The 13,679-nt window shown below is 40.6% G+C and overlaps 1 protein-coding gene across 1 annotated transcript; it reads left to right on the top strand.

The window, feature by feature from the left end:
- Positions 1 to 1,380: 1,380 nt before the first annotated feature.
- Positions 1,381 to 4,912, top strand: LOC132029483 (uncharacterized). Its single transcript, XM_059418730.1, has 5 exons — positions 1,381 to 1,455; positions 1,599 to 1,828; positions 4,361 to 4,448; positions 4,530 to 4,718; positions 4,763 to 4,912. The coding sequence occupies exons 1-5, from the start codon at positions 1,381 to 1,383 to the stop codon at positions 4,910 to 4,912; spliced, it is 732 nt and encodes a 243-aa protein (XP_059274713.1).
- Positions 4,913 to 13,679: the final 8,767 nt, after the last annotated feature.

Genomic DNA, 13,679 nt, shown 5'->3' with positions numbered 1-13,679 from the left:
TTTTTTTACTTGTGTGAACAGGTATGAGGCCCAAGGAACCGGTAAAAAGGGGTGGTGGTTCCAGACCTGCTCAATGGAGGGGTCGGGGCAGATATAACATTACCACCCGGCTTCGTGATGAAAACTCAAAAGAAGAACCCAAAAAAGCGCCACCACCACAAGACTCCTCCCAGTTTAAAGAGGACAAGTACTCATTTGAATCGGAGTCCAGTAATGCAGGGTCTAGGAACGAAGGATTCAGTAATGAAGGGTCCGGGAATGAAGGATCCGGTAATGAAGGGTCCGGGAATGAAAGATCCAGTGATGACGGTTCTGGTGACGAGGGGTCCGATACTGCAAGCAAGTCCAAAGCTAAGGGTGACTGCGGCGATGGTGCTTTGGAGCGCGGTAGAAATTTGAACTCCGTTTCTAAAAAAAAAAAAGGAGGATGACCTACGATTCTTGGTAGAGGGTGTGAAGAAGCACTGCGAGAAGGGGATTGATGGGTCAAAAAAAGGGGCCAACCCACAGGATTCAATATTTGAGGAGAGGCAGATAGGGTTTCGTGATTTGGAGGATCAGCCTCAGATTAGAAAGACACTCCAGCATTATGGGCTGGAAGCTTTCAGTCAACCTCAGGGGAAATATTGTCCTGTTCTAGTCAGGGAGTTTTATGAAAATTATGGTGCCTGTGTGGATAGCATCAGAAAGCCCAATCAACTTGAGCAGAATGTCTCAGGGCCTGATAAGATAGTGGTGCAGAAGGTAAAAGTCAACATTTTCACCAAGGCAATAAACAGGTGCTATTTTGGCGAGAATTATGTCGCCTCCACTAGGGCAGCCACAGCCGAGTTTAGAGACAAAATTGATCCAAGGACTACGCAGTCTTGCCAGATTGAGCGGGTTATTTCAGTTATTGCTAGGGGCTCCGTTGCTCGTAAGAATTGCGAACTCTAAAGAACTCGGCCGACCACTCGCGACCCAAAATTTTGGTGGAATGTGGTCCGGTTCAGAATTATGCCGACTCAGAGTGATAACTTGCTTACTTCGAATTGGGCAGTAACAGTTGCGATAATCATGTCGCATTACCCATTGAATATTGGGGAACTGATCACTAAGGAGATACGGGAAAGAGCGCATGAAATTCACTTTCTGCCATTTCGAGCCCTCGTCAAGATTTATGTTAGCGGGGAAAATGTGCCGAACATCTCTATCGAGATCATTGTCGGGAACCCACTTGCTTTTATGATATCAGAAATATCTGACTTCAGGATGCCAAAAGCCAATACGCGTGGGGATTTCTTGTGAGAGCAAAAGGCCGATATTGAGGCCGTTGATAAGACCACCAGAGACGTGACCATTGCGGTACCTCCCACTGATGTGGTTCGTGATACTGAGACGATGCCATCCACCACAGCCGAGCAGAGCACTGTTGCACCTCCTTCCCTGAGGATTGCAACTCCTCCTACGAGGACTGTACCTCACCCGCGAGGATGGTTTCTATTGCAGCATCAATGCAGCAACCAGCCGCTACTCCTTAATCCACACAGCCACAGACTGTTGATACCTTTGCCATAAGAAGAGAGAATTTCTAAAAGTTTGCGACCAAGGCTCATCAGGCTGATGTTCAGTCTAAGATATTGGCACGACAGATGGAGGCATCGGTGGAGAGACAGATTAGGGTCGTGCTGAAGCCGATCATACAGGCACAGACTAGGGCACATGAGCTATTTCAGACCCGATTAGATGGTTTTCAGACTAGACTTGCTGGGATGGAGCGTAAAGGCCTAGGAGGGTCTGATGTCAGTGAGTTTAGAGTTGAGCTGGATAAGCTCAAGGCAGATATACAGTAATTGCTGGCTTGTGAGCGAGTCGTTCTTTGAGGAGACGGCTGGATCTATTGAAGAGTACCTTGATACGTTGATCGATGTGGTGACCTTAGAACCAAATGATGAGTTGCTTCCCAGAGGAGGAAGTTGGTGACATCCGAGACTTCTTCCAGACGGGTTCTTGATACTGCTATTCATGCCCGGTTGAATTTTGAGGAGATGCAGTAGATTAAGATAACCAAGTTGCAGTCCATGACAGAGCGACCTCGAGACAGGACTAGCATATTTAGGGAGTGCTCGTCGAGTGGCACCACACCAGAGTTTCCTGCTCTTTGTTTTCCCCCTTGCTGGTGATACTACTGAGGGTGCGGCTACTGCTATTAGTGTTGAGGCAGTGGTGACCGAGGCGGATGATCAGAGCGCCTAGGGCGCCCTAGGTACCCCTACCCTTCCTTTATGCTTATATTGATGCACTGGGGACAGTGCCCAATTTTTTAGTTGGGGGTGGGGGTTGTGTATCTATATACATGTGTTTAGGACCCCCTCGGCTTTTCTTTGCCATGTGTTCTTTTCCTGAAGGGTTTATTTTATGTTGAACCTGGCATGTTTAGGTAGTGTTTAGGTATAATAGAGTAGTTTTAACTTATATGGTAGTACTTTTGTAACTTACGACATGTTTGTGTTGTTTTCTTTAAAATAGTAAACCCTCAAAATATTGATGCATGCGTAAGAGTAGCTACGAATTGATGTGATTAGTTCTTTTCATGACATGAAGATTATGAGGTATCGTGTAAGATAGATGATCGCTTGGGATGTTGTGTTAAAGTTGAAATCCTTATGCCATTGTGTGAGTGAGTTATTAGTATATGTTCATGTATTTGCATTTGCAATCTAAAACTTACCCCGTTAGTCGTGCTTAATTAATAAGGATAGTTTGGTTGTTGAAATGATCCTAGCCTTTCTTTGTGCGAATAGTGAAGCCAATTTTCCTTAAAAAGCCTACCCAATCCATGAATATTATCACTAGTCCTCCTTTTGAGTCTCTAGCCTTTTTTTGACTAGCGTAATTAGCCCATACCACTTGTTTGAAAATATCCTATTGTTTGCACCTATTCCTCCTTGACACTAGGAATTGATGAAATGAGGCTAAAAGCCTGAGTTGGGGGTGAAACGTGTGTGAAACCGTAAGTTGGGGGTCTTTGCGAGTTACTTAGTAAAGAAATTGATATGGTTGATTAAGTAGTTGTGTAAGTAAATATATATATATATATATAAGAGCAAAAACAAAGAAAAATCAGAAAAGGATTGGAAAAAAAAAGGATAGCAGTTTGAAATAAGTTGATAAAACCACACCGAAAGCAAAGGAATAAAAAGAGGGAGAAGAAAAGGCAAAATGAGGTAACAATAGTGCAGTGTTCAAGGAGGGCGAGCCATTAATATCCAAATATGTACCATTCCTGTCCCGAAGCCTACATTACAACCCGATAAAAGTCCTAGAGTGATCTCAACCGAATAGTCTGAAGTATATAGCATTAAAAAATAAGGGCAAGCCTATGGTAGGTGTATTTGTGATACTTGAACTTCTTTTTGAGTGAGAGTGCTTCTCTTCTTCTTTGACTTAGTCCCTGTCTCATAGTACATATGTGTGAGGGACATTCTTTGGTCTGTGTGAGGGCATTAGGATTATATTATGAGCACTCCCTAAAAAATGACATTTATGTGTACATTGATGCATCTGATAATGTGATGTCATGGATTAAAATGTCACTGTGAGTTGTAGCGTCCTTGGTATGAGTCGTGTTCTAATTTTGAAAATTGAGGTGGTTACTGGTGATAAACATGCGTGCTTGTAGTTCAGAGTACAACCATTATAGACATCTTTACTCTGTTGTATCTAAGTTAGTCGAGTCGTTTGTGTTATATGACTTATTGGAGGACAAGCAAATACTTTAAGTTGGGGGTGTTGACGTGCCGAGAAATTATGGCACATCTAATGCCTTTTTACGAGAAGTTTTACTTGTTTTTAAGTGAGTCTGTGTCGTTTTGATGTGTTTTTATTATTTTTCAGGGAATTGAGGACTATACGGCAAGAATGAAGAATTTTCAGCGAAGTTGGGAAATTTGGCAAAGGACGGGCGCGCTTTGAAGTATGGCGACAACTTCCGTCATCCTCGGCTCGACGCAAAAAATCCACGAACCTTTGAAATTGAGGCCAACGATGGGCAAAAAGACGGACATTTCATATCTGTTCAAATTACCCATACCGCCCAAAAGTTAGCCCAGATTTATATTCGTGAGATTGTTCGTCTGCATAGGGTTCCTATTTCCATCATATCCGATAGAGGCACGACGTTTACATCTCGATTTTGGAAGAATTTGCATCTGGAATTAGGTACTAGATTGGACCTTAGTATAACTTTCCACCCTCAGATAGATGGTCAGTCTGAGCGGACTATTCAGGTCCTAGAGGATATGCTCCGAGCTAGTGTGATTGACTTTGAAGGCTATTAGGATCAGTTCTTACCGTTGGCTAAGTTTGCTTATAACAATAGTTATCACTCGGGCATTGATATGGCCCCGTTTGATACTCCTTATGGGAGGAGATATAGGTCTCTTATTGGATGGATTGATGCTTTTGAGGTAAGGCCATGAGGTACAGATCTTTTAAGAGAATCATTAGATAAAGTCAAGGTGATTTAGGAAAAGCTCTTGGCTGCTCAGAATAGGCAGAAGGAGTACGCGGATCGGAAGGTCCGAGATCTTGAGTTCATGGTTGTATTATTAAAGGTCTCACCTACGAAGGGTGTGATGAGAATTGGGAAGAAAGGTAAGCTTAGTCCCAGATTCATTGGTCCATTAGAGATTTTCAATCGTGTGAGGGATGTAGCTTATGAGTTGGCTTTGCCCCCAGTATGTCAGGTGTCCATCCAGTGTTCCATGTCTCTATGTTGAAGAGATACCATGGTGATGGTTCGTTTATCATTCATTGGGATTCTTTCTTGTTGGATGAAAATATGTCCTATGAGGAAGAGCCTATTGCTATTTCAGATAGAGAGGTTCGTAAGTTGAGGTTGAAAGAAATAGCATCCGTGAAAGTTCAGTAGAAGAAACGTCCCGTTAATAAAGTTATGGGAGACAGAATCCGATATGCGAAAGAATTATCCCCATTTTTTTACAGAGTTAGGTACCTTCCTTTGTTCCTTCTTTTATCCGTTAGGGACGAACGATTGTTTAATTGATATCTGATATAACGACTTGCTAGATCGTTATGAGGGGTGACTTAGAAAACTAAACATGTATGTGCATGTTTTGTTTGCATCAATAAGGCCTTGAATTGGTGTTAGGATTTTTGGGTGAAAACTGGTGTAAAAAACCCAAGCTATTGGTCAAAATGGACTGTTGTAGCGGGTGTGGGATCGCGGTAGCCGGACCGTCGTAGCGGGTATGGGATCGCCGCTGCGGGGAGGCAGGACTTTCATGAGGTCCGTTATAGCGGGAGCTTTCCAGCTATAGCTAGACTACTGCAGCGAGGCTTTGACCACCGCAGCGATTGACGGGAGGCAGAATCCGTGTTTTATATTCTTAATTCCGAACCCATTCCACACATAACACCAAAACAGTCTTCGAGAACTGCTATGGCAAAAATTTAAGGCTAGGGGTAAAGTGCGCTTAAAAGGTAATTCTCAACCCTTAACCTTATTAATTCCATCATCATGATAGATTTCATGACTAGTTAAAGGTCCGTTAATGGTGAATGAAAGGGCTAAAACCCTAGAACTTAAGAAACCCTTGATTACTGAATGGGTTGTCGATTTTATTGTTATTTAATCATCTATGAGTATATATTATTGCTTCATAGGATGAGAACTTGTCTATTAATAGTGGAACTTGTTGATTGAGACCCAGGGTTTCATAAAGATGATAACTTTATTATAAAAACTGCTTGTAAAAGGGTTGGAACGATTAGAAAACCCATGAACAGATAGAATATAATTATTGGGGTTGATATTATGATGAAATAACACTTAGTGGTAGTTCACCCATTTGAAATGGGTAGAAGTAGTTGGGTTCTTTTCCCTAAAATGTTGTATTGTTTGACAGATGACTTGAATACTCGTATAGCTCTATATTTCTGGACATTGAACGTTCGTAAGCTTTGTGAAAGGGGAAAGCTATCGCGGAATGATTACATTGTTCCAGTTCTGCTTTGAGATAGGGTACGGTCTACTTAAGTTAGACTTTGATTAGTTGATTGTATGTGATACGAAATTGATAGTAGAAGCATGATTAGGGCTTCGGATATAAAGTATGGTTGATAATTCTTACAATTTAATATAGATTGATTAATTATATGATGAATTAATATGAAATGATAAAGAAGGAGTTCATATATACTTTTCTTATTGACTTGAAGTAATCCCTTATTTATGATTATTGATGAATTGATTTTTGAGTCTGGATATGACTTGTGATATGGTGAGTTGTGTTCCCTAATATTGATTCTTGATTGTTCACCTTCCTTATTAATTTTGGAACAGAAATACATTGTGATGAGAAAGATATATAAATATGAAAAGACACGTTTTACGAGAGTAAAGATGTGACCTAAGTTTAAGGCTCGTGATCCGAGGTAAGATTCTGGAGCGAGGGTACATGAAAACCATGGGTCCCCCGTAGGTCATGGCTAATGGGTCAAACACTACCATTTAGCATGTGTTTACGGATATGTGACAGAGTTGAGATAATTTGTGGTTTACGATTGTGTTTGGTGATTACGTGGGTTGAGTTACTCTTATTGATTTCTATTTGTGTGGATTTACCTTATCCCTGTGTTGGCTGATATTTCGGTGTTGGATGATTTCTGTTGATAGTTCTAGAGATTATGTGTTGTTATGTCTATCTGTCTATTTTATTGATTTTGGGATTGTATGGATGATATTGATCTTAGTCGGCGTATGATATCTACCGGTGCATAGTATTTGTACTGATACTACCTTGTTGCATTCTTTTGAGTGCATATTATGATCCAGAGACTTCTACGAGACCTCATATTCAGCTTGAGGCCAGTTTCCAACAGATTCGAGGGTGAGCTATTATCCATACCAGGCCGCCTGAAGATCCTTCCTATTTTAGATGTCTATTTCATTTTAGACATTTATGTTATTTTTAAACAGTGGTTCTTTCTTAAACAGTTATGTTAAAGTCCTTGCACGATGACTTTCGGATTTTGGGTTGTAATAGTTTAGACTTCCGCGGGTTTTATTTAATAATGGCATGACTAGACTTTTGGAGACTTTATTACTTGTTACATCCTTGAATGCTTTAAATTTGGCTAAGTAATTTGATAATGGTTTGGATGGTTGGTTAAGTAGATGATTCGCCCACTAGGGAATTTGGGTGGGTGCCACGCACGACTGTTTGGGTCGGGACAGGTTTAGATTCTATAACATAGGTTATGACTTGTACCGTGGACATTGATTAGTGTTGACTTGTACCTTGTTGTTTTACGTGTTTATCTTGATTTGTTGTCTTTATATACGTTAGCTAGTCTTAGTCGGCTTATGATACCTACCACTCTTTGTTGTTTGTACTAACCTATACTTGCTTTATTCATTTATGAATGCAGAGCACCAGGTTGGATCTACTTCTACCTCTCGTGGCTGATTATCGAGGTTACTGTCCAGTCTATTCAGGATGAGCATGAGGACGTTCGCTGCCCGAAGACTCTTCCTACTACTTATGTCTCATTTTTCATTTTGAGACATGATTTGAGACTACTTATGTATTATTATCACTATTTAGACTTGTAGTATTTGGTTTAGATGCTCTTGTATGACCAGACCAGATACTGGGGTTGGATTTTCATTACTTCCTCACTTTCTTTATATTTTTATCATGAGACTTACGTTATTCTATTTTCTTCCACTTTCCTTATGTTTTATGATTGTTGGGATAAGGATTCACCTGCTGAGGTGGGAAAGGTAGGTGCCCGCATGATTTAGTGAAATTGGTTCATGACAAGTTGGTATCAGAGCCTTAGGTTACCCGGTCTATAATACAAGAGCGTGTCTAGTAGAGTCTCGTGGACTGGTACGATGAGATCCGTATCTATCCACGAGTGGCTATAAGACATTTTAGGAAACTTCCAATTCTTTCATTCTCTCGTGCGACTTCATTCAAATTAGTATCTAGTAGATTCCAATTGGTATCTGAACTTTCTTATCTTAATCACCCACGGAGGGTAGAAACTCTTCCTCGAATTCGTATGTGAATGGTCGATTTATGACGTGTTGTGGTATGGTGCAAGATGTGTTATTCTGATTCGGACGCGTGATCAAGTTCAGTTTCTAACTATGGCTTAACGATTCGATTGTGTGGAGTTGCGATTAGATTTGGTTGTTGTGTGGAGTCGCGATTAGATTTGGTTGTTGTGTGGAGTCGCGATAACAATCGTTTATCATGGGGAATTTCTTGAGAAATGGGGAAGATTTTTGTGGAAAACGTGTAGCGAAGTAAGGTTTCTTAGGATATCTCGGATATGAGTACTTTCGTGATATTAGAAAAGAAAAAAATTTGGTATCTGACATGGTTGTGAGGAAAAGGTTGCAATTGATGCGAGGGTGAATTTTGTGTTCGGTTGTGAAAGGTAAAAAGGGTTCGGCATCACAGAATGGTACCGATGTAAGTGGTCATCTGAGCTATGGTTATTATGGAGTGTTGAATCTTGTGGAAATAATAAGGCATGGTTTGGTAACAGTCGTACTTATAGGTTTATGTGATATCTCGGAGATAAGGCAGTAAAAGTCTTTCTTGCTATAAGCTCGTTGACGTTAAGGGACTACTCCGTTATTAAGTGAATGCTATGGGCATATCGCTTGATCGATAAATTTGACTGGGCTGTAGACTTATGAGAAGCTAGTAATCGACTGATAGAAATGACTTCAATTATAGGCGAATACGATAAGTTAATGACTTAAGGAGTTACTGGTTGTTTCACTTAGATCTGAGGAGAAATATTAATATTGTTTTGTGGTTCGTTTAGCTTAGATGGATAAGTAGTTTAGTGGTCGAGTGGATTTGAGTGTTTGTTGGTTAGTAGTGATAAAAGTGATTTGAAATGAAATACGGGAACTGAAGGATTAGAATGAGGCATCCTGCTATCTGGTTCAGGGGATCAAGGTTCATAAGAGTTGAGGTGAGGTAGTATAGCTACTTGAGTCATATTTGAAATGCGATGGAATTATATCATGACCTTCAGTAAAAGGTGTGACCGATGAGGTTGATTGGTGTCTTCGAGGTTAAGGGAAAAGGAGGAATTGCTGAAATGAGAGCAAGTAATGTGAGAGCTTGGTTTGCGATGGTACAGTGTAGAGTAGGTTTCAGAGTTTATGGATGAGTTGGTATGTTCGGTTTTGTCGTGGGCTAATAGAGGTCAGTGGTTGATAAATGGGACGATTATCAGTGTTTAGGTTTATAAGAAGTGGTTGATGAATGGGACGATTATCGGCAACTAGTGATAAGCATATTGCAGTGAACCGACATGTTGAGGTTTATAAGTAGTGGCTTAATGGTACAGATTGGATAAGTTTTGTAACATTCTACAGTGGATGGGTTAGCATGCTTTAAGAGAAAAGATTTTTTGAATCCCTATTATGTGAAGGCTAGAGCTATATTCTCGAGATAAGACCGTATTCGTTGTAAGTATCATGTGATACGAGTTATATTGACTGGGTGTCTTGGATGAATGTATTTGGATGCCAAGGACTTGGAGATTATTGTGTTAGGTTGACGTAAGAGGTTGCGAGAGTTGTTGCTTTCAAAAATGTTACGGGCTTATCGAGGTATTACAATAGGAGATTCGATGGTTAAAGGGTTATATTAAGAGACTGCAGGTTTTGGCGTTAAAAAGTTCGGGTAGTATCAGATTTGTGTATCGGGTAAAGGTTGAGAAACATGAAGATTGGAATCGTAAGGTATAGCTCTTCGGTACTAAGTTGATAACTTGGATAGGACTCAACTTATGGAGTCGAAGGTAATAGACAAGATTTGTTATGCATGAGGAAAAGTTTAGAATTGGCCGCCACAGATGTGCGATAAGACTGTGATTGGTTTCAAAAATTCGGAGTCAGTTCAAATGACTGTTGGCGGTATTTGAGAGTTGTGCATTCATTCAGGGTCAACATTGTTCGAGTTAAGCTTAATGGTCTATATTTATATTTCCAGGAAGATATTAAGATTCGATGCGTTTTGGCTCAGATTTGAGGTATGACAAATTTACCGAGCTTTGTCAGGGTTTTGTGGATTTAATGACCTTTTTTTAGAATTGTTACTTGGCTAGAATAACGGTTCACAAAGAGCTTAGTATAGATTTAAGGAGGAACTGTTGTGCGAGAGGTTTTTATAGTGATCATTTGAGTACTGATAGACTTTGCTCGGCCAGATATTCAGTGGTATGGTTCCTGTATTGTGATTTGAAGGTTTAAAAAGACTTGGAACTAGCCAAGTTGGCTGTCAGTAAGATCAGTTTTGATGGAATTGCGTAGAGATCTCAGATGAATCAAGGATTCTTTCTGGCAAGAGTAAGTCATGGTTTTAGGTTTGTGGTGTGTGTGTTCATGTGTTACTAAGATATCACGGTGCGAAAAACGGCTTAAGTAAGTGTGAAGGATAGGTAAGCGGAATCGGAATATCTTCTCGGTTCAAAATGGTCTACAGTTTGTGGCCACGTTTCGAAGGATTGTGTTGGTTTGGGAAAGTGTTTGTGGGACCCATTGATCGCGTTCAGACTTGCAGTTTTATCAAATTAGAGAATTCGAGCAAAAGCAATTTATTTATTCGAGGATCAATTGTGAGGGAAATTCAAATACGGAGATATGAGAATTAGAGCTTGAGATAAGTTTAGAGAGTTATGACTAGTAAAGTGCGGGAGACATGAGAATTGGATTTTGATCTAAGTTTAGAGAGTTGTGACTGGCACAGTGAGCGAGCAGGTTCTTCTGAAGGTTACACCTACGTAGGGTGTCATGCGATTTGGGAAGGAGGACAAGTGAGCCCGAGGTGTATTGGACTATTTGAGACTATCTGTTGTATTGTCCATGTGTTTTACGAGTTAGTTTCCCACCAGACCGGTCAGGTGTTCATCCAGTCTTCCATGGTTTTATGTTGGAGGAGTACCATTCTGATGGTTTATGTATCATTCATTAGGATTTAGTTCTGAGCAGTGAGAATCCTTCCTAGTAGGAGGAGCCTGATATGTATACGAGATATCCCTAGTTGTTGCGGCCTCAGGTATCTTTCCCCGTTCTCTTCCTTGTCGCTCGTCCCTGTTTGGTCATTATAGTCTTTTCGGCATTTTCGCCCCTTTCCGAGCATTGATTAGCTCACTTTTAATCGGAGGGGACCGTTAACACGCTACTCGAGGTGTCTAGACTTGATTCGGGTGGCTTTTTGTGAAATATGAGCTTTAAACGAAAAGAGTTGACCCAAAGTTGACTTTTGGGTAAACAGACTTTTTTTGGATATCCGTCAGTTCCGAGAGGTCCGGATGGTCATTTAGAACTTGTGTGTATATGGTTTAGTTCCCAATGCACTCGGATGCATTTTGGGACTTAGTTTAGGAAATTGGAAATAAGGTGTCGGGGGTTGACTCAGTCAACGAGACCTCCGTTAGAAATTCTGAGGCCACGGGTGCATTCGTAGCATATTTTTATGTAGATATGTGTATGTGGTTTGTGAGCAGATGGCCTCGGGATTGGTTCTGTAACGATCCGTCCGGTCGTTATTTAATACCACACAAACCTTTGCCAAACCTAGGTCTACGATCTTAAATAATAAGCCCATGGGGTGTTTTAAGGATTAATAATGGGAAAATCAGTTTCGAAAAGAGTTAAAAGTCGTGGGCCCGGGGCAAAAATTCGACCGCTGTAGCGGCAGCGGTCCCACTATAGCGAGACCCTGTCCGCCGCAGTGGACGAGGCGGGGCAGTGGCCGCGTTTCTGATCACTTAGTTTATTTTTCGCCCTTCTTTTTAATAAAAGACTCTCCAAGGCTGCTTTTAGGTTTCCACAAGAAGGAAAAACCCTTGACACCAAGAAAATAGATTCTTCCTACTTTCTCCATATATTTCCCCACGATTATCATCTCTCATAGATTCAGATGAAGGTTAGGAAGGCGAGCAATTCATTGAAATTCAATTAGTTGTTCGTCAGCAAGGTAGGTTATGGTTTACTTGAGTTAGACTTTGAATAGTAAGTCGTAAATACACTTAGAGTTGACGGGAGATTGCATGATTAGGTCTTCGGACACATAGTTTGGATGGATATATTCTGAAACCTAACGAAAATTGTGTGTAAATAGTAACTAGGGTAACAATGAGTAATTATTTGAGTGCTATTGTTGTTAAGGTTTATGTGTACGGGATAGGAATTGATTATTCATCATGGCTAGAAAGGGGTATTGCGTGGTTTAGAATATGTATTCCTAGGAGTATTCGATTTCCATCTTTATTTTCAAGTATACTGAAATATTCATATGATTGTCATACTTGTTAACAAGGGATTTGTATTAGGGACGGGATGAAATCGTGAGAGTGCTACGCCTATCAAGGGCATGATCTATGACTTTCTTCATTCATTTGCATCATTGTATACATTGCATGTGGTTATGAGAAAATAAATGGACCAGAAAGTCTGAGTATGTGTCAGTCATGTTATCTAGTCATATGGCCGAGTTGGGTTGAATATGAGGTACTATTTGTCAGCCAATCCTTGGCAGTGATTTAACGGTGAGTATATTTATGTATTGTGGATCCGCGTTCGAGGTTCTTTTCGGAGCGGAGGGTTTATGGCTCGGGTCCGATAATTATCCGGAACGAGTGGTACATGGACACTATGGGTCCCCTACAGGTCATGACTACCGAGCAATGATATCAGTTAGCAGGTATGTACAGCGTGATTGGGCCTTTGCATCGCATCTGCATTGCATTACATTCATACCTATATGTCCGGAATGTGTGTGTGTTGTCAGTTTATTATATTGCATTGTACATCTCATATGATTCTATTGAAGTCGTGTGAAGTGGTGATCATGATGAAGATAAGTGTAAGAATGATTTACTAGGTGGTAAGTTTTCCCATGGGTGTGTCATATCCAAGTAAGTGAACTGGATAGGGAAGCTCTATGACCACAAGTTAGGAGTTAGATGTTAGTATAATTGAGAAGATGAGAATTAATCAATCGGCTCAGGGGAAGGTGGAAATGGGATCTCTAAGACTAGCCATATAACCGGTATTTCTATGGGAATAGGAGAAGTGAATAGTGGGGAGTAGAAAGGCAAGTTCGTGATCGCGAAATAACCTATATTGAGAGTCCTGAGGGTCATTGGCTTATCTGCTTATCTTATTGACTTTATATTGTGTTGCGTGAACTAATCTTAGTCGACCTATGATGCTTACCAGTACGTGTAGTGTACTGATACTACTCTTGCTACAACCTTTTTAGGTGTAGATATGTTGCAGGTTTTAGTTGAAATTTCTTCATGTGGATTTGTCAGGCATTCTCCCACAGTCTCGCTCATCTCACTCCAGACAGAGGCTGGGTCATTTATTTTGTCTTCTTGTATAGTAGGAGCTCTTGTACACACAGACTAGGTCTGGGGGGTTTTCGGATTTTCTTGTATTTAAAACAGAGTTTGTATGAGCTTTTACTTTAATCATGTGATTTTTAAGAAATTGTTTATTATAAACTGGCTGAATTTTTGGGTTGGTTGTTAAGGATTTGCTTACTAGGTTAGTAATATGGTAGGTGCCCGCACGACCCGTGGGTTGGGTCATGACAGGTTCGGGATTTCATTTGAGAATTAGAAAATCTTGT

Source organism: Lycium ferocissimum, chromosome 9 (assembly GCF_029784015.1).
Source record: "Lycium ferocissimum isolate CSIRO_LF1 chromosome 9, AGI_CSIRO_Lferr_CH_V1, whole genome shotgun sequence".
Classification (NCBI taxonomy): Eukaryota; Viridiplantae; Streptophyta; class Magnoliopsida; order Solanales; family Solanaceae; genus Lycium; species Lycium ferocissimum.
Note: the sequence above shows the minus strand (reverse complement) of the source record. Positions and strands in the feature narration are given on the sequence as shown.

What these genes read in the sequence shown, in the direction of transcription:
- LOC132029483 (XM_059418730.1), top strand. Translation starts at nt 1,381, where the DNA reads ATGCCATCCACCACAGCCGAGCAGAGCACTGTTGCACCTCCTTCCCTG. An exon ending in GATGGATTGATGCTTTTGAG is followed by an intron (nt 4,449 to 4,529) that starts GTAAGGCCATGA and finishes TTGGCTGCTCAG; the next exon opens with AATAGGCAGAAGGAGTACGC. An exon ending in ATGAGTTGGCTTTGCCCCCA is followed by an intron (nt 4,719 to 4,762) that starts GTATGTCAGGTG and finishes TCTATGTTGAAG; the next exon opens with AGATACCATGGTGATGGTTC.